The sequence below is a fragment of the Saccopteryx bilineata genome, chromosome 3 (genome assembly GCF_036850765.1).
Source record: "Saccopteryx bilineata isolate mSacBil1 chromosome 3, mSacBil1_pri_phased_curated, whole genome shotgun sequence".
Taxonomy (NCBI): Eukaryota; Metazoa; Chordata; class Mammalia; order Chiroptera; family Emballonuridae; genus Saccopteryx; species Saccopteryx bilineata.
This window is the reverse complement of record NC_089492.1, coordinates 159,723,437-159,744,870: the sequence shown is the minus strand read 5'-3', so window position 1 is coordinate 159,744,870 and position 21,434 is coordinate 159,723,437. Positions and strand designations below refer to the sequence as shown.

Here is a 21,434-nt window from a genome sequence, read left to right as displayed (position 1 = left end):
CAAGCCTGCTAGGGGGCGTTGCTCTGTTGCAACCAGAGCTATTCTAGCTCCTGAGACAGAGGCCATGGAGCCATCCTCAGCACCTGGGCCAACTTGCTCCAATGGAGCCTTGGTTGTGGGAGGGGAAGAGAGAAAGGAGAAGGGGAATGGTGGAGAAGCAGATGGTTGTTTCTCCTGTGTGCCCTGGCCCAGAATTGAACCTGGGACTTCAACATGGCAGGCTGACACTCAGCCAACCAGCCAGGGTCAGCCTATACTTATTGAAGAGATTGAATCAGTTAAAACTTTTCCCACAGAGAAATGCCAGGCTCAAATGCCTTAATAGGTGAGTTTTACCAAGTCTTCAAGGGGCAGTTCATTTCAATCTGATGTAAACTCTTCCAGGAAATAACACAGGAGGAAATGGTCCCCAACTCAGAGAGTATACAGACCAAAAGAACCATCTTACAAACCTTTTTAGAAATCTTGCTAAAAATAAAGGCACTAACATGTACAATAATATCCATAGCAGCATTGTTTGTAATAGCAAAAAATTGGAAATAACCCAAAGTCCATTGATAGATGAATGGATAAATAACTCGTGGCTATGTACTTGATGGGATATTATACAGCTGAAAATGAATGAATCATAGGTACCTAAAATATGGATGAACCTTAGAAATAATGTTAAGTGAAAAAAAAAAGCAAACTACAGGGTACTATTAGAATATGAAGATTTCTTCATAAAGCTAAAAGCAAAACTGAACAATACATTTTTTAAAGATATGTATATATATATAGTAAATAATTAATAAATACAAAATTGAGTACAGCAGTTACCTCCAGGGAAAGGCAGGGGACAGGATAGGGGAGAAACACAAAAAAGTCAATGATATTTCTAATGTTTTAATGTGTAAGTTGGGTGATAGGTCATAGGTAGTCATTTAATTATTATGCTTCATAATTTATTCATGTTAAATATACTCTTTATAGATATCAAACATTACATATTATAACTTTTAAAAATCTGCTGTGGTGGAAATAAATGAAAAATGAAGTCTCCCTGAAAGAAAATCTATTATATTATTTCTTGGGAAGAACCAAGATTCCCTGACAGAAACTACCCTATGCAGAAGACCAAGTAGGTCCTCGATAAATATTGGTTTACTGCTTTTTACAACAATCCACCTGGAGGGTCTGGATTCCCTTCCTATAGGTGCTCCCTGATATGCAGAGCCACTTCCTCCCATACAGCTAGCCTAAACCCCACAATCCTGGCTAGTCCTGACACATGTATGACAAGAGACTGACACCTGGTGGATACAGAATGAATTTAATAAAATGACTAGAAGTAAATCTCACTCTTAGTGAAAGTGGCAGTAGGATGGGAGACAGGGAAGCAAAAAGGAGAAAATAAAAGTCAGAAACAGGAAAAGGAAGGAGCTCCACCTCCGAGCCGTAGGTGAATAATAATAAAAAATAGGGATTGTCATCCAAATGAGACTAGAGTCCCTAAAGGAGAATGACTTCTCATTCTTTATGAGACCAGAATTAAGAGGTTAAAGCTGCAGTAAGAAAAATGCAAAACTATGAGGAAAAAAGCAGGTACAGCTGATCTTAGCCTAGATAAGCTAAAATCACATGTACTTTATAGGGTTCCAGCTCCTGAGCAGGCAAGAGGTGCCAGGTGCCTCCCCAGGAATTTTCCCCTTCCTTTCTAAGGAGTCTAATCCCACCCTTTATTCCACAGGTGCAGTCTCTGTTGTAGATTAAGCAAATTAGCATATACCATCCCCCTGGCCACAGGGATTGGTCAGGGGTGGACATGTGGCACAGGCTGGTCTAATCAGAGTGAATCATAGGATTTTTGCTACGATTCCTGGCATAAAGATGCCCTCTGTTTCTGGTTGGACCTAAGTAAGGAAACATTGCAATTCTAAAAGTGCTGGCAGCCACAAGGCAGCCCAGGCTTCAGATGATCCTACAGAAGGCAGAATAGTGGGGGTGGGAAGGCAGGGGAGTTAATCAGGTATTTAGAGACATACTGAGCCACTGGATCAGCTTTACCTGGAGCCAGTACTCCCTTTGGACTTTAGTTACATGAGCCAAGAAATCTTTACTTTTAAGCCAGTTTGAGTTAGGTTTTCTATGACTTAAAACCAAAAGATTCCTTAACCTACACATTCATCATATCACTGCATTCTTATCTTCCCACAAGATAGCCCAGGGATCCAGGTAAGGTTGACTAGGACCAAGGGTATTGAGTGGAAAAAGTCAGAGGCAGGAAGCAGGCGCTGTGAAAGACAGGGTACCTCAGCTGTCCATACATAAGAGCATGAATTCCCTTTGGAAAAGAAGAGTCAGAAGAGAAGCAAGTGAGAAGGGCTTCTATGACGCAGACAGGTAGAGATCACATCTAATATAAATGCTCTTCTCCAAATACCTATCATGGGGGCGTTGCTTTGGGGTCTTTCTGCTCATGGGATGAGGAACTTTGAAACCTATGTCCCTTTAAATCTTTATTCCCCTGTACTGCAGTGTCTACCTCTCCCTTTTCCAAATGAAGACCCTCCTTTTGGCTTCTACTGCCCCTGATGACACTCACTTTTGGGGTAACAAGAGGAACTTTATCTTCTCCTTTGGCAGGACGGGAACTGGGACCCTTTCCTCGTTTGGAGACAGCACCACCTTCATGACTTTGGGCCAGCACTACCCCCGTCTCAGACTCTCTGATTGACCCTGGTATCTCTGACCCTCCAGCTGAGTTGCTTTCCGTTCCAGAGGACCAAATCTCCCGTGGTAACCTTGAGGACTGGGCAGAGTCCGTGGCAGCTACTGACTTGTCAGGGATAGAATTCCTTTCCCTACTTCCCCCTGATTTTTTTCGAGGGCGCCCCCGTTTTCTTTTGGCATTGCTCCCTGTATCCTCTATATCTTGCTTTGCTGCTTTAGCTGGTGGGTCCTGCCCATTGGCTTCACTCATAGGTACTTCGGCTGTCCTCTTGACACCCTTATCATGAGGTCCTGGGTCACCACTTATGCCTACCTCCTTATTCTCTGTGCCCTGTGGCTGAATGAGCTCAGGTTGAGTTTGCCCAGGTCCAGGTCCAGGTCCAGGTCCAGGCAAAGCAGGAACAGTTGGTAAGATCATATTAATGATAGGCACAGCTGCCTGGGTTCCCCTAACCCTGTTGGACACAGGTAGTGCAGTCAGTTTCAGAGAGCCTGAAGAAAGCTTGGGGGCCATGACAGATGGAGAGACGGAGATTTGCGGGATAAGTGAGCGAGGGGCCCGGGGGAGGAGCAGAGGCAGCCGCGCCACCAGGGCATTAACCTGTGGGTTACTGGCTGCTGGGGCTGGACTCTCCACTACACTCTTCTTCCGTTCTCCACGTACTGGGGGACCAGCCCCAGCTTGGGGTTCCAGCTCCTGAGCAGGCAAGAGGAAAAAAGAGGAACACAGTAAATGGGAAGGCTGGACATTGCAGGAAGCATAGACACAAGAGCTGAAGAAATAGGGGACCCATTGGGAAAGGGTATATTAAGCCCGAAGGCCAGGGTGGCAATGTCAAGGGCATCGACTTCCTTACCTGGGTTGGTCTTTCTGGCTTCTTATGGGCTCCACTCTCCAGGTTTTCTACACCATTCTTAGATTTAGATGACCGTTCCCGAGGGGCATGTTCGTCGACTTCTGCAGAAGTGCCAGAAAAGGTAATAAAGTGAGGTGGAAACAGAATGGAAGAATGCGGCAATTCTGACTGACTGGTAGAGGTGAGGGGAAGAAGGTGGTGTAAGGCATGTCCTAGAAGGATCTCTAGGAATAGAAGGCAAGTCCAAGGTCTCTATCCTAGTATGAGGGAGGGCTTTTGAAGTTGATAGTGGTTGAGGGATTCTCAGGACATAAGACAGGGTCCACCCACCAGCAAACCCCATGGCCTTGAGCACATGGGCATGTGCAGATCGCGCAGAGATGAGATGATGCTGCAGCAGGAAGCGGGCGACCTCAACAATGGAACTGAAGGACCGTTTCAGGATTCGCTCTGCCCAGTCACAGGTCAGGGCACAGGCTGCCTCAAAGAGTTCATCCCGAGGTGCTGGAGTTACTTCTGGGCCCATTTCTGGCTGCAGTGGGGAAGAACATGCCTCATAATACTCCAAATTAAAGGACCCTTGGCTCCTCTTGAACATCTAATATTGACCATAATGAGACTAGACTGGGGATAGGAGTAGCCTGTACTATCCTGTCCCAGAGACCCACATATTCTTTTCATTCTCTGCCTCAGCCATAGGGTAGGCAAAAGGGCATATCCTATATACCCAGAAGCTATGTGCAGAATCACCTAGGCTGTGTCAGTCCTCAAAACATATCCCAAAGACCTAAGACTTCTACCTTGGAGAGAAGAGTGCAATCAGAGGAGTTGTTTGTTACTTACACTCTCAGAGCCCTTTAGGTCAAGGCCAGGCAAGGGTGGCATAGATACCAAGGTCTTTCTTCGTATACCACTATAGCAATATCTGATGTAATTTAAGGAGAAACCAACTTATGGGGATCTCCAAGCCCATTAGGAGGAAGGTTGGGCTGTTTACACTCCTGCCTCTCCACATCCATAAATTTTCCTCCCCTAGTCCTCAAGCCCCAACCTCTCCAGTCAAGGATACTTGGACTGCCCACGACCACCAAGCCTTCGGGCCTTGATGTCAGGGAAGATCTCTCTGATGATTTTGCCAAAATTGGCTGTGCTGAGTGGGCGGCAACAAGCGAGGCTCTCACAGTACTTCCTGAGTGGGAGGTGAGCAGAATGGAAAGATACTCAGAGAAGGAGGTCACAGGTGGGTTCAGAGGGTCCCTAGGGATCAAGCTTGGGAAAGCCTTTTTAAGAAGTCAGGCTCTATCAAGGCAGTGACCTCTCCAAGGGCAAGGGGGTCATCCTATGCCCACCAACCCACCCTTCCACTCTCCTATCCACCCACCGATAGGCGTCATAAACACTTTGCTTTGGCAGACAGGTGTCAGTATGCTCTTCTAGGTGGTTGCGGATCCACCTATAGGCATACATGTACTCCTCATTGCTGAGTGTACTTGGCTCTGAGCTGCAAAAGAGTAGAAAAGAAAACCATTACTAAATTCCTAACAGTTTTCCTGGTTCTATCCAGACAACCACTTTAATAGTGCTAGACCAAATCCCTTCACTCAGAACTCGCCTTTCTTTGGTAAATCAGTGCAGGACAGAGACTTTTCTTCTTGATCAAGGACAATCATTACGAGTATTCTTATTGACCCTTCCCTTTCCCAGTGAGACTTGATGAATCAGAGCCTCTGATATCTGAAAGTCTCATGAAACATACCTTTTGTCTCCAGTACTGGGACCTGAGGGGAGCTGAAGGTAGAGATACAGCTTGTCATTGTCTGAGAATTTCTGTACATCTTGCTGAGGTAGGGAAGAACAGAGTCGAGAGAAATAATAAGGCCAAGAAGGACCCAAGGTAGGACCCTCTGATCAATACCAAAAAGTCTAGCTGACACAGAGACTGTCAGACTGAAAAAAGACCCTAGAACAATTTGAGGTAGGCTGTTCCCTGTGCTCTGAGGAGCCCTTATGGGCCACCATGGTGACGGGGAGAAGGGATCCACTCTGATTTTAGTTCTACTGGGCTTCCACACAATAGATTACAGAGAGATGGAGTGAGATGTTCAAGGTCAAATTGGTAGTAAGTTGCAAAGCCAATTACAGTGGTACCTTGAGATATGAATTTTTTTAAATTAATTTTTAGAGAGGAGAGAGAGAGAGAGAGAGAGAGAGAGAGAGAGAGAGAGAGAGAGAAGGGGGAGGGAGGAGCAGGAAGCATCAACTCCCATATGTGCCTTGACCAGGCAAGCCCAGGGTTTTGAACTGGCGACCTCAGCGTTTCCAGGTCGACGCTTTATCCACTGCGCCACCACAGGTCAGACTGAGATATTAATTTAATTCGTTCTATAACTGAGCTCGTAAGTCAGTCAACTTGTATATCAAACTGCTGATACTGGACCTGTGCACCAACGTGCCAACTAGCGGCAGCTTCCCGAATCATGACTTGTATCTCAGAATTTCGTTCGAATCTCGACCAAAAATACGGACCGAGTTGCAGCTTCTATCTTAAAAAATTCGTATGTTGGTCTGTTCATATCTCAAGGTACCACTGTATCTCTGACAGAGGACACAACACTGCTTTTTCCCACAAAAACCTTTAATTTACTTAGGTTGTCACCACCCTCATTCTCCACCAATTCCATCTCTCTATTGTCCTCTTGCCCAAAATACTTACCAAGATTCCCTCTACTTTGTTCTGCACGGCCTTACTGTGGAGAAGAGGAGAAAGCTTGAGGTCAGACACAAGATTTCCCCCCATCCTATGTCTGACTGCTAGGGAAAGAAAGAGGACTGGAATGTCTGGAAGGTGCTCAAGAACTGCCACCATGTGAAGAATCTCCCCCTGGTCAGATGCACTTGCTCAGGGCCAGGAAGTTCATCTACAGAGTAAGTGTGGTGCTACAGGGAACGATACCAGGTCTGGAACAAGCTTTGGGGATGAGTACTTACGAAATGGTACTTCGGAGCCTCTGAAGAAGGGTGGTAGGTTCCCCTGCTTCGGCAGTACCTGAGGGGCCCCTTCCCCCAGACTTTGGACTTTTAGTATCAAGTTCATCTTCTGCCATCCCAGCATGAGGGCTAGAGTTGACAGGAGACAGGACATGAAGATTTAATTTTCCTTTCTCAGCGCACTCCTCATCTTTCTACCCAGAAAGTGAAACTGAAAGAATGCCTCTTCTCCAGTGACCTTTTTCTCACCACTCGCCTTCTCCAAAAATTAGAAATTATTCCATTACTTCTCAGGCCCATATATATTCCAAGAGATTCTGCCATCTCCATTCTATCTGCCTTACCTTCCTGCAATCTCCTACACGTGGAAAACTGTGAAGGCGATAGGGGGGGTCTGGGAATCCACGTGAGAAAAAAATTTCATTTCTGATTTGACCTCATACTGCCCTCTTCTCCCTCAAAAACAATAACCACCACAAAACAAAGTTATCTAATTCTCCAAGATATATCTCACCGTTGAATTTGACTGGGAGGTCAGAAAGGATACGAATGTATTCTGGGCTTCTATTCTAAGCTTGGAAAAAACTGGGCCCAAGTTCTCATTACTTAATCTTGCCACCGCTTCCCCCGCCGCTCCCCTCCCCATGTCGCCGGCCCCTACGTCATCTCCCTCAACATCCCATCCCGACGCGCGCCCCCACCTCCCGCCCTTGCTCCTCCATTCAATCCTGGGCTACTGCAAAGTAGAGGGTTAATTAAGGGTAGCAGAACTCCTGGGCTGGGCGTAGGAAACCTAGTTGGGAAATGAGGTCCCAGATTCGGGGCACGCGCACATGGGTGAAAAAGCTGTTGAAAATACAGCTAAAATCTTTTCCTGCTCTCTTCCCGACTCATATTGCACCCTCCCACCTTTGAACAGTCGCCTTCCCACACAAGCAACAATAATAAAGGTAAGGGAGAAACAGAAACTACCTTGTAGCCACCTTCACTCCAGCCCAGCCCCACGGTCCTGGCCCGGCGGGCTAGTGCGTTGCTGTATTTTCTTTTTTTCTGAATGGCTGGAAGAGCCCCGATCTGCCTAGATACTCGACGGCCTGCTCTATTATTGGTTGATGCTGGAGACAGAAGGCGCCGGGCTCCTACCGGCAGCAGCTAAAGTCTGCCTGGTAACAGAATATCATTGGTCAACAGGGGAGGGAAAATCCAAAATTGGTCTTATTTGAGTCAGTAAGAGGGAAGTCCGGGTTAGGTTTCGGTTAAAACTGGGGTCGGTTGGGAGTGTCGGTCCCAAGAGATTCTTCTCTTAAAGGGGCCGCAGGACGAAAGACAGGGCGGTTGGCTCTCTTTGGAGCTTCCTTTTCTTTTGCTCTGCCCTTCCGTGTTTCAGTTTTGCCTTCAGTCATCAGACCTACTGGAAGAAAAGAACCCATAGATGATAAAAATAACTGGAGAATTATGGGTAGTAGTGATGGAAATTCACTGTAAGCTTACACAGCCCCCTTTTGATGAAAAACAAGTTGAACCATCCCCCATCCCCCCCCCCCCCCCCATATAGGCACTCACAACAAACCTGCCAACAGGCTCATGGTCTTCATTGATGCAGACCTGGAAACCGCAGCAACTGTATTAAATAAGCTAAATTGCACTAGTGTTCCTTGGTTTCCTGTGTGTACTTTATTTCCTTACAAAGAGTTACTAATGCATCTGCAGCCCTATAGTTCTGCGCTGGTGAACACTAGAATTTTGGTTGACTCACCATGGGCTACTGGATGCCCAAATGAACTTTTTACTCTTAGAGAACTTTGTACTGAATAGGTCATGGGTTCTTTTCTTTTTAAAAATTTGATTCCAAAGAGAGAGGAAGGGAGAGAAACATCAATTTGTTGTTCAATTTATTTATGCATTCCTTGGTTGATTCTTGTATGTGCCCTGACTAGGTATCAAACCCACAGCCTTGGTGTGTCAGGACAATGCCCTAACTAAATGATCTACCTGAGGAGCCCTGAGGAGCCACTGCGCCACCTCACCCACAGGTGTTGTAAAGTACCAAAAACTACAGAATCAATATTAATACTTTAAGAGGCTTAAAGAACATTTTATTAATCTGGGTTAAGGTGCGCAGAGAAATTTTGTGAATAATCTCTATACTGTGTGATTGGCATAAAACCAGGATGGCCCTTGGCATTGTATTGTAAATGCGAAGGGAAGGAAAACATGGATTCCTAGACATTCCACCACACCTGTGGGGAAAGGGGTGAATGGCTAGCCAGGTGCAGGAAGAGAAAAGCCAAAATAAACCTTTTCTTTCTTTTTTTTTTTTCAAAATAAACCTTTTCTTATAGTAATGAGCCATTTGTGGGCATTTGTCCCCAGGGAAACTACCTCTCCCATATGAATGCATATAGTTAATGTGTGTGTCTCTGGACAAAGAGATGGCAGATAAACATTAGAAAATATAGGAATGTCTCTTAATATGTAAAGAGACATCTTTCTACCATTGTGTTGACTTGTAAATTTTGTTTTCTCCAAAATGATGTATGGCTTGCAAATTGAACATGGTCCTATCATGTTAAAGGGCACATGACTATAACCAATAGTGGTAAAGGGCACCTAATTGCAATTTTTGCTTCTATACTTCCCTGCTTGCAGAACTATAAAAACTAAGTAGAACAAAGGGCCGGCGCGCTCTCCCTCAGATTTCTGTCGGAGTTCCTGCCGCTTGGCCAAGCTAGACAATAAAGCTTTGGTGTACAATCGGAGGGATTTTGTTCGGTTCTTCAATGTTTCAAGTCCCTTGGATTAGGCTTAACATACCCAGCCAGAGTGATGACCTTCCTCCTTTCTACACAAGACTTCCATTAAAATAATGATTTTTTTCAATTATTTAGCCTCTACATAATTTGGGTATTTTTTCATTTTTTTCTTGTCATTGATTTCTAGTTTCATACTATAGTGTTCAGAAAAGATGCTTGATAAGTGTTGGTCAAATAAGTTTGTAAAATATGATTTTTATGTTTGCTCGCTTATAGTTTGCATTGGGGGCTGGGCAGCACCAGGTATATGTGATCTGTGAAATTGCAAATTACCTTCCTGCTTGGGAAGGGCCATTGTTTTGCTAATATTTGCTGGAGGAGAGGATTTTTGCACCAGAAAGTTTTGAAAAGAGAGAGGAGAAGGGGAGAGAAGCCATGTTTTCAGAGTGAGAGCAGAGCAGGGTGCTGAGGAAGAAGCCATGTTGGCAGAGAGAGAGAAGGTGTGCAGATGGGGAACCAGAGCTGAGGAGCTTTGCGAGCCCTCCTGAGACTGGTGAGGCCTTTGATTTTAGGAGGAACCAGAGAAGATTCTCCTAGGTGTGGAACTAGATAATGTGTCAGGGCTTTGGGAGCTCTGAATGAAGAGGGAAGTGTTTTCTCTGTGTGTTTGCGTGCCGGCAGGTGTGAGACCTTAATAAAAGGAGTGGCCCACCATTTTTTGGCTCCACTGTTTCTTTACCGTCTGCCCAAATCCAATGGGAACCTGCATGTGAATGGCCATGATGGCTGTGACTACTGACCCTACAATATGCTTTCAACCTTCTTAAATTTATTGAGACTTGTTTTAAAAGTGGCCTATCATGTGGTCTATCCTGAAAAATGTTTCATGTGCACTTGAAAAGAATATTCTGCTGCTTTGGGGTGAAATGCTCAGAAAATATCAATTAAATTCATCTGGTTGGATTTAAACCAGCCCTGGCCAGTTGGCTCAGCAGTAGAGCGTCATCCTGGTGTGTAGAAGTCCCAGGTTTGATTCCTGGCCAGGGCACACAGGAGAAGCACCCATCTGCTTCTCTACCCTTCCCCCTCTCCTTTCTCTCTGTCTCTCTCTTCCCCTCTTGCAGCCAAGGCTCCATTGGAGCAAAGTTGGCTCTGGCGCTGAGGATGGCTCCATGGCCTCAGCCTCAGGCACTAGAATGGCTCTGATTGCAGTGGAGCAGTGCCCCAGAGAGGCTGAGCATCGCCCCTTGGTGGGCATGCCGGGTGCATCCTGGTCAGGCACATGCGGGAGTCTGTCCGTCTGTCCCCCTCCTTCTCACTTCTGAAAAAAAAAATTCTAGCCTGACCTGTGGTGGCACAGTGGGTAAAGCATCGACCTGGAAATGCTGAGGTCGCTGGTTCAAAACCCTGGGCTTGCCTGGTCAAGGCACATATGGGAGTTGATGCTTCCTGATCCTCCCCCCTTCTCTCTCTGTCTCTCTCCTCTCTGTCTCTCTCCCTCTCTCTGTCCTTTCTAAAATGAATAAATAAAATAAAAATTAAAAAAAATTCTATCTAGTCTAATGTGCTATTTAAGGCTGCTGTTTCCTTTTTGATTTTCTGTCTGGAAGATTTATCCACTGATGTCAATGGGGTGTTAAAGTCCCCTTCTATGATGACATTACTGTTGATTTTGCCTTTTATGCCCATCAATATTTGCTTTATGTATTTATGTGCTCCTGTGGTGGGTGTATAAATGTTTACAGTTATCCTCTTGTTGAATTGATCTCTTTATCATTATTTAACATCCTTCTTTGTCTCTTATTGTAGCCTTTGTTTTAAAGACTACTTTGTCTGATATAAGTATTGCACCCCCAGCTTTTTTTTTTGTTTCCATTTACATTAAATATCTTTTTTCATCTCTTAACCTTTAGTCTGTGTGTGTCTTTTGATCTGAAATGGGTCTCTTGTAGGGTGTGTGTGTGTGTGTGTGTATCTTGTTTTGAAGAAGATGAGCTTGTAAAATTTAAGAGGGTCAAGGTGGTAGGAATGAGCAGCAATGCACTGCCCTCTGGTGGCCAGGTGAAAAATGGCACACACCTTATAGGACTCAGTACTGTCAATCATAAAAGTTCACACCAAACTCAGGTGTCTTTTCAGGCTTGCCTTTAGATCAGAATAAATTCTGTAAGAATCAGTGTTTCGCGATGCTTTCTAGTAGAAGTCATTGTTCTGTCATTTCACACTAGAAAAACACAGACCTCATCCCAAGTTCTGTAGTTCAGAGAGTGTGTATTGAGTTCATTGAATCAGGCCTTGGGTTCTAGGACAGAAAATACAGACCAGGTTGAAGCCCATTGACCCACAGTGGTGGGGCAATAAATATTTTAGAAAACCAAGAAACTACCCCTTAACACATTTGTATGCTTTCATTTGTATTTAGATATAGACAATTACTCCAAAATGGGGTTGCCTTATATTCTCAGTCACTTTTTATTTAATATAATTATCCCTGCCCTTTTATGTTTTTGAATCTATGATTTCATGGCTGTGTAGTATTCTTTATTGCATGTTGTATATACTGACCTGATCTGGAGCTCCTGCTGTCATCTTTCTTTGCCAACTATATCTTCTTTATTTCTGAAAGTGGAGTTTCATCACTATGAACTCCAGGTAGCCTCCAAATCTAGAATTATCCACTGGACTTCCAGAGCATGTTCACTCTATTCTTTTCCCTTAGGTTCTCAGGCACTTCATGCCATGTGTGAGCTCCCTCTTTAGATTGGGAGCTTCTCTTAGGCCAAGATGCTGCTCATTCAGATTTCTACCTAGATCTTAGCACAGTGCTTTTCATTTGGCACCAACTCCATAAAGACTTGAAAAACACAATAATTCTAAATGAGTTCTACATTGTGTCATAGAACATTAATTGTCCATCAATATCCATTGTCCCATTTGGGTACACATCTGGATGATATTTCCCAGACACCATTGGGGAAATGTGACCCCATCATTGCCAGTGGAGGAGGAAAGGATCTGATGTGTGCCATTTCAGACTTGACTGACACAAGCCCCCCACATGCATTTCCCTAAGTTCTGTCTTCTCAGGCTGATGAAGCAGATGGTGGTGACATTCTAAAGATGGGAAGGTGCACAATGGAAGAATTCTGGGTTCTCAAATGGCCATGTGAATGAATACATCTCTCCAGTCTGTACACCCACCCAGCACTGTTATGTGAGAAAATATATAGTGACATGCTCTGTAATTTTGAGGTATTATTTAATAATTCAGTGTAACTTAATAACCACAAAAGGTTTAAATTATAAGGTTAACTTAAGTAGTTATCAATGTAATTCACTTAAAATGACCACAGTCAATTTAACTCTACAACTGAGCTGGTCAGTGGTGGATGGATCTTCTTATCTGTTTACTCAGCAACAGTGCCCTGAGTTTTCATACTGTGCTAAAAAAAAAAAAAAAAAAAAAAAAAAAAAAGAACGCCAACAAGTCCCTGACTTCCAGGACCTCACAGTCTGGAGGAGAATATGGACACAACTATGAAAATAGAAACATAGGCAAGGAAAGAACAATTGCTATGTGGAAACAGAGCAGGTACTATGGAAAGGCTGGAGACTATTGGATGAGGGCCTGGAAGACAGCACTGAGGTGACATTTATATTTCCAGCAGCATGACCAAAAAGAGCGAGTCTGCACAGACTCAGTGTATTTAGCCTGGCAAAAGGCACAACTGTGCAGACATTTAAAGGCAGAAAGAGTCTGTACAAAGAGAAGTTTAGAAAGGAGGTCAGTGTGGCTGGAAGGAGCATTGGAGGAGATGGGAGAGGGAGGGAGGAGGACAGGTCCAAGGCCTGGTTTGGGGACAACTGTATTAGTGATCTCTTGCTGTGTGACAACATTGCCCCACACTTAGTGACATAAACAGCACGCACTTATTATCTCATAGTTTCTTGGACGAGGAATCCCACATGGCTCAGTTGAGCACTTCTGCCAGTGACTCATATGGGGCTGGGGCTGCAGTCTCATCCGAGGCAGAATCTTCTTCACTCAAGATCTGCGCTCACTTGGGGGTCTTGGTGGGATTCAGCTCGGACTGAGGGCTTGTCTTCCTTCTCTCTCTCCCTCGGTGCTAGGCCACGTCAGTCTGTCCAGAGAGCAACTCAAAATGCAGAGACTAAGTAGCTAGGGTGAGGGACCTGAGAGAGACAGATAGAGACAGAGAGAACATAGGTCAGAGTGAGAAAGTGTTAGGCACTGACATTTTATAACCAAATCTTTTTTTTTTTTTTTTTTTTACAGAGGCAGAGATAGACAGGGACAGACAGACAGGAATGGAGAGAGATGAGAAGCATCAATCATTAGTTTTTCGTTGCGCATTGCGACACCTTAGTTGTTCATTGATTGCTTTCTCATATGTGCATGTGCCTTGACCGTGGGCCTTCAGCAGACCGAGTAACCCCTTGCTGGAGCCAGCAACCTTGGGTCCAAGCTGGTGAGCTTTTTGCTCAAGCCAGATGAGCCCGCGCTCAAGCTGGTGACCTCAGGTCTCGAACCTGGGTCCTTCCGCATCCCAGACGGATGCTCTATTCACTGCGCCACCACCTGGTCAGGCTATAACCAAATCTTGGTAGTGACCTTGGGTCACTTAGCCATCTTCTATGGAGTCACTAATGCAGTCCACATTTTTTTTTTTACAGAGACAGAGAGAGAGTCTATCTCAGAGAGAGGATAGATAGGGACAGACAGACAGGAACGGAGAGAGATGAGAAGCATCAATCATTAGTTTTTCTTTGCGACACCTTAGTTGTTCATTGATTGCTTTCTCATATGTGCCTTGACCGTGGGGCTACGGCAGACCGAGTAACCCCTTGCTCGAGCCAGTGACCTTGGGTCCAAGCTGGTGAGCCTTGCTCAAACCAGATGAGCCCGCGCTCAAACTGGCAACCTCCGGGGTCTCGAACCTGGGTCCTCCGCATCCCAGTCTGACACTCTAGCCACTGTGCCACTGCCTGGTCAGGCTGCAGTCCACATTTAAGGGGAGGGCACACCCCCACACCCCACAAAGATGTGTCCACCAGGAGGTGAGGATGGTAGAGAGCTACTGAGAGGAGAAGTGAAAGGTTCTCAGAGGTCCATGCTTTGCCTGGAACCACAGACTAGTCAGATGCAGATTCAGGGATGAATCCCACTCTGTGTCCTTGAAATTGGGGTCTTGGCTGTACCCAGGCATTCTCAGAGGCTCTGTATTAGCCTGTGCTGTGTGACCATGTACAGACATGGGGATGGCATGGGGGAGAGGCTGAGCATTTGGCAGCTTAGAATGGCATTTGGCCAGTCTTTGTCTGAGGGGATCCCAGGTTGGGGACCTCTAAGCAGCAACTCTGTCCACAGCCAACCCATGGTAGAGGTATTCCTGACTCCCTTTACACAGAGGTTATGCTTATACATTCTGAACCTCATCTTCATTGGATAATTGGGAAACTGAGGCTCACAGAGAGGCAGGGACAAGCCAGGGTACATGACTGACATTTAGAGTCTAAAGTTCAGGAGTGTTCTGACCTTTCAGGCTATGGCTCCAACTTCTCCCATAGGGTTGGTTTGGAAATGAAAAATCCTAGCGTGTTTGGAAGCTCTTGCCTATTCTTCCTTATGTGGGGGCTGTTTTCTTCTGGGATGCAGTCTGTGAGCACTGGCATGCACGCGTGCGTGCGCACACACACACACACACACACGTACACACACTAGATGTAACAAGTATGGGAGGCATACTAAGAGGTCCAGACACAGAGGAAGTGACAAGAGGAAGAAAAAAGAGGTTGGAGACACTACCTCCACTCCTCTAGCTTTACAGTGTCATCCCACCTGTGCTTGATCATCCCTGAGAAGTCTGTGCTGGCATATTCCCGCTGTGCAGGCAAGGGCGAGACAGGCCTTACAATAACAGTGCCTTATACAGGATCAAGAAAAGGAAAGAATGAGAAGTTGGGTCTGAACCTAGGTCTGTCCCCTCAAATCTGGGATGCTGGCTGTCCCTAGACCTTCCAGGGGGCTGTAGAGAAAGGTGTGTTGGTGTCACTGGAGACAGAGGTGGTATTACATGAAGAAGGGGTGTGCGTGGTCAGCAACCTGAGGACTATTTGTACATCTGTCACTGGAGGAAGGGACTCAGGAAAGGGGATCCCAGGAAGTGAAGGCACTTCTTTATGGAACTTGGAACCCCGTAACCAGGCACCCACATTCTAGCAACAACACTATAGCCAGCTCACTTGGCTAGTGACAGTTGACAGATTATAATGTTTTCTTGCTGTTTACCCACTTCTGGGGGCTCTTGCTTCTGCAAACCCTGCACTGAGCATTTCCCCAAACTCTTCAGATGTTGGTTCAACTCTCGTCCACACCATCTATGGCCATTCTTCAGGAGATCCCCTCAGGTAACAGAAGTCAGCCTTGGTCAGGCCAAGGCAGGCCACCTCTGTGAGCCACGCCTGGGCAGCCCCCATCACCTCTTCTTTGAGTGGGGAGAAGAGAGACATGAAGAGAGGACCTCCTGGGCAGGAACAGGTTGCTGGGTGGGAAATAATCTAGTGATCCTGTCATGATCACACACCAAGACAGGGCTGGCAGGTGGAGAGGAGCATCCTAAGGGGTTTTTTGTGTGTCAAAAACAATTCTAGGCCCAGGCTGTCATGTCTTTTCTGTCCTTGTTGGTGATCTGAGCAAAACATGGTGTGTGGGATCCTGACTATGGGGTAGCGCAATGGATAGAGAGTTGGACTGGGACGCAGAGGACCCACGTTTGAAACCCCAAGGTCACTGGCTTGAGCACAGGCTCATCTGGCTTGAGCACAGGGTCACCAGCTTGAGCGAAGGGTCACTGGCTTGAGCGTGGGATCATAGACATGACCCCATGGTCGCTGGCTTGAGCCCAAAGGTCGCTAGCTTGAAGCCCAAGGTCACTGGCTTGAGCCTAAGGTTTCTGGCTTGAGCAAGGGGTCATTCACTCTACTGTAGCCCTCCCTCCCCATCAAGGCACATATGAGAAAGAAATCACTGAACTAAGGAGCTGCAACGACGAATTGCTGCTTCTCATCTCTTTCTCTTCCTGTCTGTCCCTATCTGTCCCTCTCTCTGACTCTCTGTCTCTGTCAAAAAACAAACAAAAAACCAAAAAAAAACCCATGGCGGGTGCGTGCATGTGTGTTTGTCTGGAGTAGGGAGAATCACAAAGGTCAGAGAAGGGACAGACAGGGCACTGAGGTTTTCTACGTGGGTCTGGGCACTTTTTTTACAGAGCTCCACAGAAGAGGTCCAACAGCAGGAGGATCATCAGGTGCTCCACACATCCACAAGCATGCAGTGTGGGCTCATGGTGAGTGCAGGTGCCCAGGGGCTTACTCTCCAGGATCCCATAAGGCCAAAGGACCCCCTGGGTTCCAGATGCAACCCTGCTACTCCCCTGAACTCTCCTTCCTAGAGTCCTGCTTCAATGGCATCTGGGTCACCATCTTATCTCACCACCCACCATCACTGTCCACCAATTCCTGGCCAGAGGCAACGTCACTGTCCACATATTTGTAAGAATATCAAAAAGGAGACTTGTACTATTTCACCTCATGTTCAGTGAAGAGTATTTTTTCATTTTCCTACAGATTTTCCTGCTTTAATGTCCCTTACCAAGTGTCCATGTGGGCCTGAAAATTCTAACACACCTTCCTGCAGACTTGTAAATCTTCATGATTGTGAGGGATGCTTTTCTCGAAGTGAGGAGGACTGGTTACCATGGCAATCCAGCCCTTGCTGTGGGACCTGGACATGACCCTTCTGTTCTCATTTCAATGGTACTGCCTGAATATCTCACATGTCCTAAATATCCTGACCCCTTCCACCCCAGGAAAAGCCTCTGTGTTCTCATCTTAAAATGGGATGTTTTGTCAGAAATCAGATGATAGCAGTGTTGATACAGGGAGTTGCTGTCCATTCTCAGCTAGCAAAATGTGTCTTATCATTCCCCACCTCCAATTCTAATTTTCATGCCAAGAACCTTTTTTCTCCTCTGATCACTCATGTCCCATCTCTTGCCACCAGTCACTGAGGGTTTGGGGATTCAGTCTGAGCTAAAGCTGCCAACCCATGTGGTGTCCATGATGCTTCTTTTGACTGCATGTCCTCCTCTGTCCCACCCCAGGGAGAAAAAGCATCAACTGGGAATACAAATAAGATCAGTACGGTGCAGAACACCCAGGCACAACAGCTGGACAAGCTGGTCGAGTACCTGCTTCCCGCCTTCCTGGACAGGGACCCCACCTTTGTCCCCTTCTTTCTCCGTGTGTATAGAAGTTTTGCTACAACCAAACAGCTGTTTACTCGAGTATTCACCAGGGGAGCACCCTGCCCCTTTACAGCACAGTGGTCTTTTGGCCACCTGCTAGCTGTGTCTTCAGAAGGTCAGTGATTTTTGTGAGTTTGTGTGCTCCTCTGAACAGCGGGGTGAACCCAGGACCAGTCTCATAGGATTATTGTGGAAACTCGGTGAAGTCTTTCTTTCTTTTTTTTCTTTCCTGAAGCTGGAAACGGGGAGAGACAGTCAGACAGACTCCCGCATGCGCCCAACCGGGATTCACCCGGCACGCCCACCAGGGGCGAGGCTCTGCCCACCAGGGGGCGATGCTCTGCCCATCCTGGGCGTCGCCATATTGCGACCAGAGCCACTCTAGCGCCTGAGGCAGAGGCCACAGAGCCATCCCCAGCGCCCGGGCCATCTTTGCTCCAATGGAGCCTTGGCTGTGGGAGGGGAAGAGAGAGACAGAGAGGAAAGTGCGGCGGAAGGGTGGAGAAGCAAATGGGCGCGTCTCCTGTGTGCCCTGGCTGGGAATCGAACCCCGGTCCTCCGCACACTAGGCCGACGCTCTACCGCTGAGCCAACCGGCCAGGGCAAGTCTTTCTTGTAAAGTGCAGTCTGGGTGCCTGGCCACTGGAGAGGTTTGTAGGAGGGGCTGTGGGTGTGCTAATTGGTCATTTTCTCTTCTTGATGATGAAGCCTTGGCCTCAGCTCTCACTTTACTCTTGGCCTTGGTGGAGCTGTTTTATCTCTTAAAATGGAAATAGGAAGGTCTGGCTGAGTAGCTTAGTTGATTAGAATGTTGTCTCAATACACAAAGGTTGCAAGTTCAATCCCTGGTCAGGGCACATAAAAGAATCAACCAATGAATGCATTAATAAGTGGAACAATAAATTGATGTTTTTTTTTTAAATACTCTTTATTTTTATTTTATTTATTCATTTTAGAGAGGAGAGAGAGAGGGAGAGAGAGAGAGAGAGAGGAGAGAGAGACAGGGAGGAGGAGCTGGAAGCATCAACTCCCATATGTGCCTTGACCAGGCAAGCCCAGGGTTTTGAACCGGCGACCTCAGCATTTCCAGGTCGACGCTTTATCCACTGCGCCACCACAGGTCAGGCAAATTGATGTTTTTCTCTGTCTTTCCCATCTTTTCTCTCTCTAAAATCAATATTTAAATAAAAAAAAAAAAAAGGAAATTGGAGATTCCATTAGGAGTCTCTGTCCTGGGTGTGAAGCCAGAGCAGGAATCCCAGGGCTGAGCAGTGGTCCCCAGGCTCACTCAGATATTTGTGATGGGCTGGTTGGGGCTCATTCCTTCAGCAAATATACTGGAAGCGCTACCAGGAACAGATGCAGGCTCATGTTAGGCACTGGCCACAACCCAGTGCACAGAGCAGACACCGGGCCTGCTTTCCAGAGCTTCCTTCTAGTCGGGAGGAGGACAGTCACACCAAACTCACAGGCAGGTAGTGTCTGCAGGACAGTTGATGTGATGTCCTCCTGGTCTCCTCTAGGCATGGCTGCATCTTTGCATATGATGGAGGGGATGGTGAACCTGAGAATTATGTAAAAAAATGAGTGGATTTTGGGTTAGAACCATGAGGGGAGTATGAGGACTGTGAATTGGTGGTACTGGCAGGACCCTACATCTCACACTTCACGGGATTTCTGCAAGAGAGTGGAGGTCCGGGGCTTCACTTGGTGAAAAGGAAAGGAGACAATGAGAACTGTGGATTTGGGTTAGGGTGGGGGGAGAGCACTGTGGAGGCGGGTGGACAGAGTCAGCCCCTAAGAACATCCACACTCACCCCTTCCTCATCCCAGCCCTGCCTCCACCTCCCCATCCTGGGACCTGGAACAGGGGGTGTGGGGGCATCCTGCTCACTAATCTGGTAAAATTTCAACAGCAGGTGTTGGCCAGTGCTCCTGCCCTTGTGAGTGGAGTGTCAGTGAAAGGAAAGGAACCTCACAGCACAGCTAGTGAATTAGCACGCAGGGGCAGGAGTTAAAGCTTGAGGCGTTACAAAGGTCATAAGAGGCCAGGGCTGGAGATAGGGCTTGTTTGTTTGCTCATCAGTCAGATGTTCACAGAGCATCTACTATGTGCCAATGAGTGCAATGAACAGAGCAGACACTGCCCCTCCTGCCCTCCTGGAGTTGCCATTCCTGTGGGGAGGGCAGGGACACTGACAGAGCAGCCAGGCTTCCCTGAAGAAGGGGCTCGGTGGTCACACCATTGTTCAAGAGCTCTGTTACAAAGACTTCTGCCAGCCCTTCTTCGGTGAGTAGATGTACCTCTGCTGGGACTGCCAGATTGAAGGTGGACAAGGAGTAGCACTGGCTCTGGGTGGGCAGGAGCAGGAATGCAAGTCCCTGGACTCCCACCGGGATACTCTGGGAGGAAAGCGTGGAAGTCGAGGCCAGGCCGTAGACTCTGCTGCCTTGGTGTCTCTCCCCAGGGCCATCTCTTCCTTCTTAGGCCTCTGGATCAACCTGTATCCAGAAGATTTTGTCAAGCCCCCAGGGTTTTTCTCCCTGCTGAGGCTGCTGGCTTACCTCAAGCTGAATTTCCCAGGCTCTGTCCTGGAGTGCTAGGCCCAGAGTCTCCTTTCAGATCTGCTGTGCTGCTGTGGGCCTGGTGAGGCCGAGACCGAGGGTGAGGAGGACTCTGGGTGATGTGGGTGTGAGGAGGGGCGGGGCGGGGCCACAGGCAGAAGGGCTTTCAGAGACGACTTCATGATGGATATGAGATTTTGTGTCTTTAGAAGACACACGAAAGCCAGTCATGGTGATGGTATGTTGTCATTTGGATCTACAGAATCAGCTCCAGAGGAAGATGAAGAAACATCTGAAGACGTGACACCAACTCGAGTGTCCTCTCCAGAGCCAGAGCAGGCTCCAGGCCTAGCTGTCACTGAACGGGAAGAGGCAGGGGACCCATCCACAGCCCGTGAGCAACTTTCTTGGGCTTCCATGTGACCTTCAGTCCTGGATCCTGAGCTGGGACTGTGTCAGCTGCCACGGCAGAGAGGGCTTCCCCATTTAGGTGCAGTTGTAAAGTTTTTTGTGTTATCTTTTTTTTTTGGAGTTTGTAGTTTTTATAGTATTTATTTAAAATAAAATGTATTTAAATTAAATCTAATGACATGTTAAATAAAATAAAATTTAATTTGTGACCCTTCAAAATCTACAGTATAGCGGCTTTCAGGACATTTGCACTTTTTCATGTGACATCACAAGCACTCTCTAGTTCCAGCACCTTTTCATGTGATTGTGGGAGGTGGTGGCAGCTTTCAATAGCTGGGGGAGACCTGTGGTGGCGCAGTGGATAAAGCGTCGACCTGGAACACTGAGGTTGCCGGTTCAAAACCTTGGGCTTGCCTGGTCAAGGCACATATGGGAGTTGATGCTTCCTGCTCCTCCCCCTTCTCTCTCTCTCTTTCTCTCTCTCTCCTTTCTAAAATGAATAAATAAAATAAAAATAAATATTTAAAAAAAAAAAAAACCAATAGCTGGGGGAAGGGGGTCGGGGTTGGCAATGCACAGTTGTGACTCAGGCAGAGGAAGTGGTGTTCATTCATTTCTATCCTTCTTCCCTTAGCATGTAGCACTCATGGTAAATTTAAAAGGCATGTCAATATTTGGAAAGAGTTGACTGTGAATGGTATGAACCTAAAGTAGTTTAAATGGCTACTAGTAATGGATTAATAAAACAAAATTTGATACAGGCAAAGAAATGATCACTGCTATCATTAAAAATTAGGCTAGCATTTTAGACTGATCTAAAA

The 21,434-nt window shown here is 46.6% G+C and overlaps 1 protein-coding gene across 2 annotated transcripts; it reads right to left on the bottom strand.

Annotated features, from left to right (window-relative positions):
- Positions 1-1,855: 1,855 nt before the first annotated feature.
- RFX5 (regulatory factor X5) lies at positions 1,856-7,646 on the bottom strand. Of its 2 annotated transcripts, none has more exons than XM_066267918.1 (10): positions 7,530-7,646; positions 6,558-6,686; positions 6,283-6,316; positions 5,326-5,408; positions 4,951-5,070; positions 4,639-4,758; positions 4,413-4,494; positions 3,900-4,101; positions 3,570-3,670; positions 1,856-3,409 (listed from the first exon to the last, which is right to left on the bottom strand). In XM_066267918.1, the coding sequence occupies exons 2-10, from the start codon at positions 6,671-6,673 to the stop codon at positions 2,426-2,428; spliced, it is 1,842 nt and encodes a 613-aa protein (XP_066124015.1). In that variant the 5' UTR covers positions 6,674-6,686; positions 7,530-7,646; the 3' UTR covers positions 1,856-2,425. The 2 variants fall into 2 exon arrangements, with proteins under 2 accessions (XP_066124015.1, XP_066124016.1); XM_066267919.1 differs by lacking the exon at positions 7,530-7,646 and adding an exon at positions 7,072-7,200.
- Positions 7,647-21,434: the final 13,788 nt, after the last annotated feature.

Coding starts and splice junctions, on each gene's coding strand:
- RFX5 (XM_066267918.1), bottom strand. CDS start 6,673: ATGGCAGAAGATGAACTTGATACTAAAAGTCCAAAGTCTGGGGGAAGG. Junction 6,317..6,557: donor AGGCTCCGAAGTACCATTTC/GTAAGTACTCAT, acceptor TCTTCTCCACAG/TAAGGCCGTGCAGAACAAAG. Junction 3,671..3,899: donor CAAGGCCATGGGGTTTGCTG/GTGGGTGGACCC, acceptor GCACTTCTGCAG/AAGTCGACGAACATGCCCCT.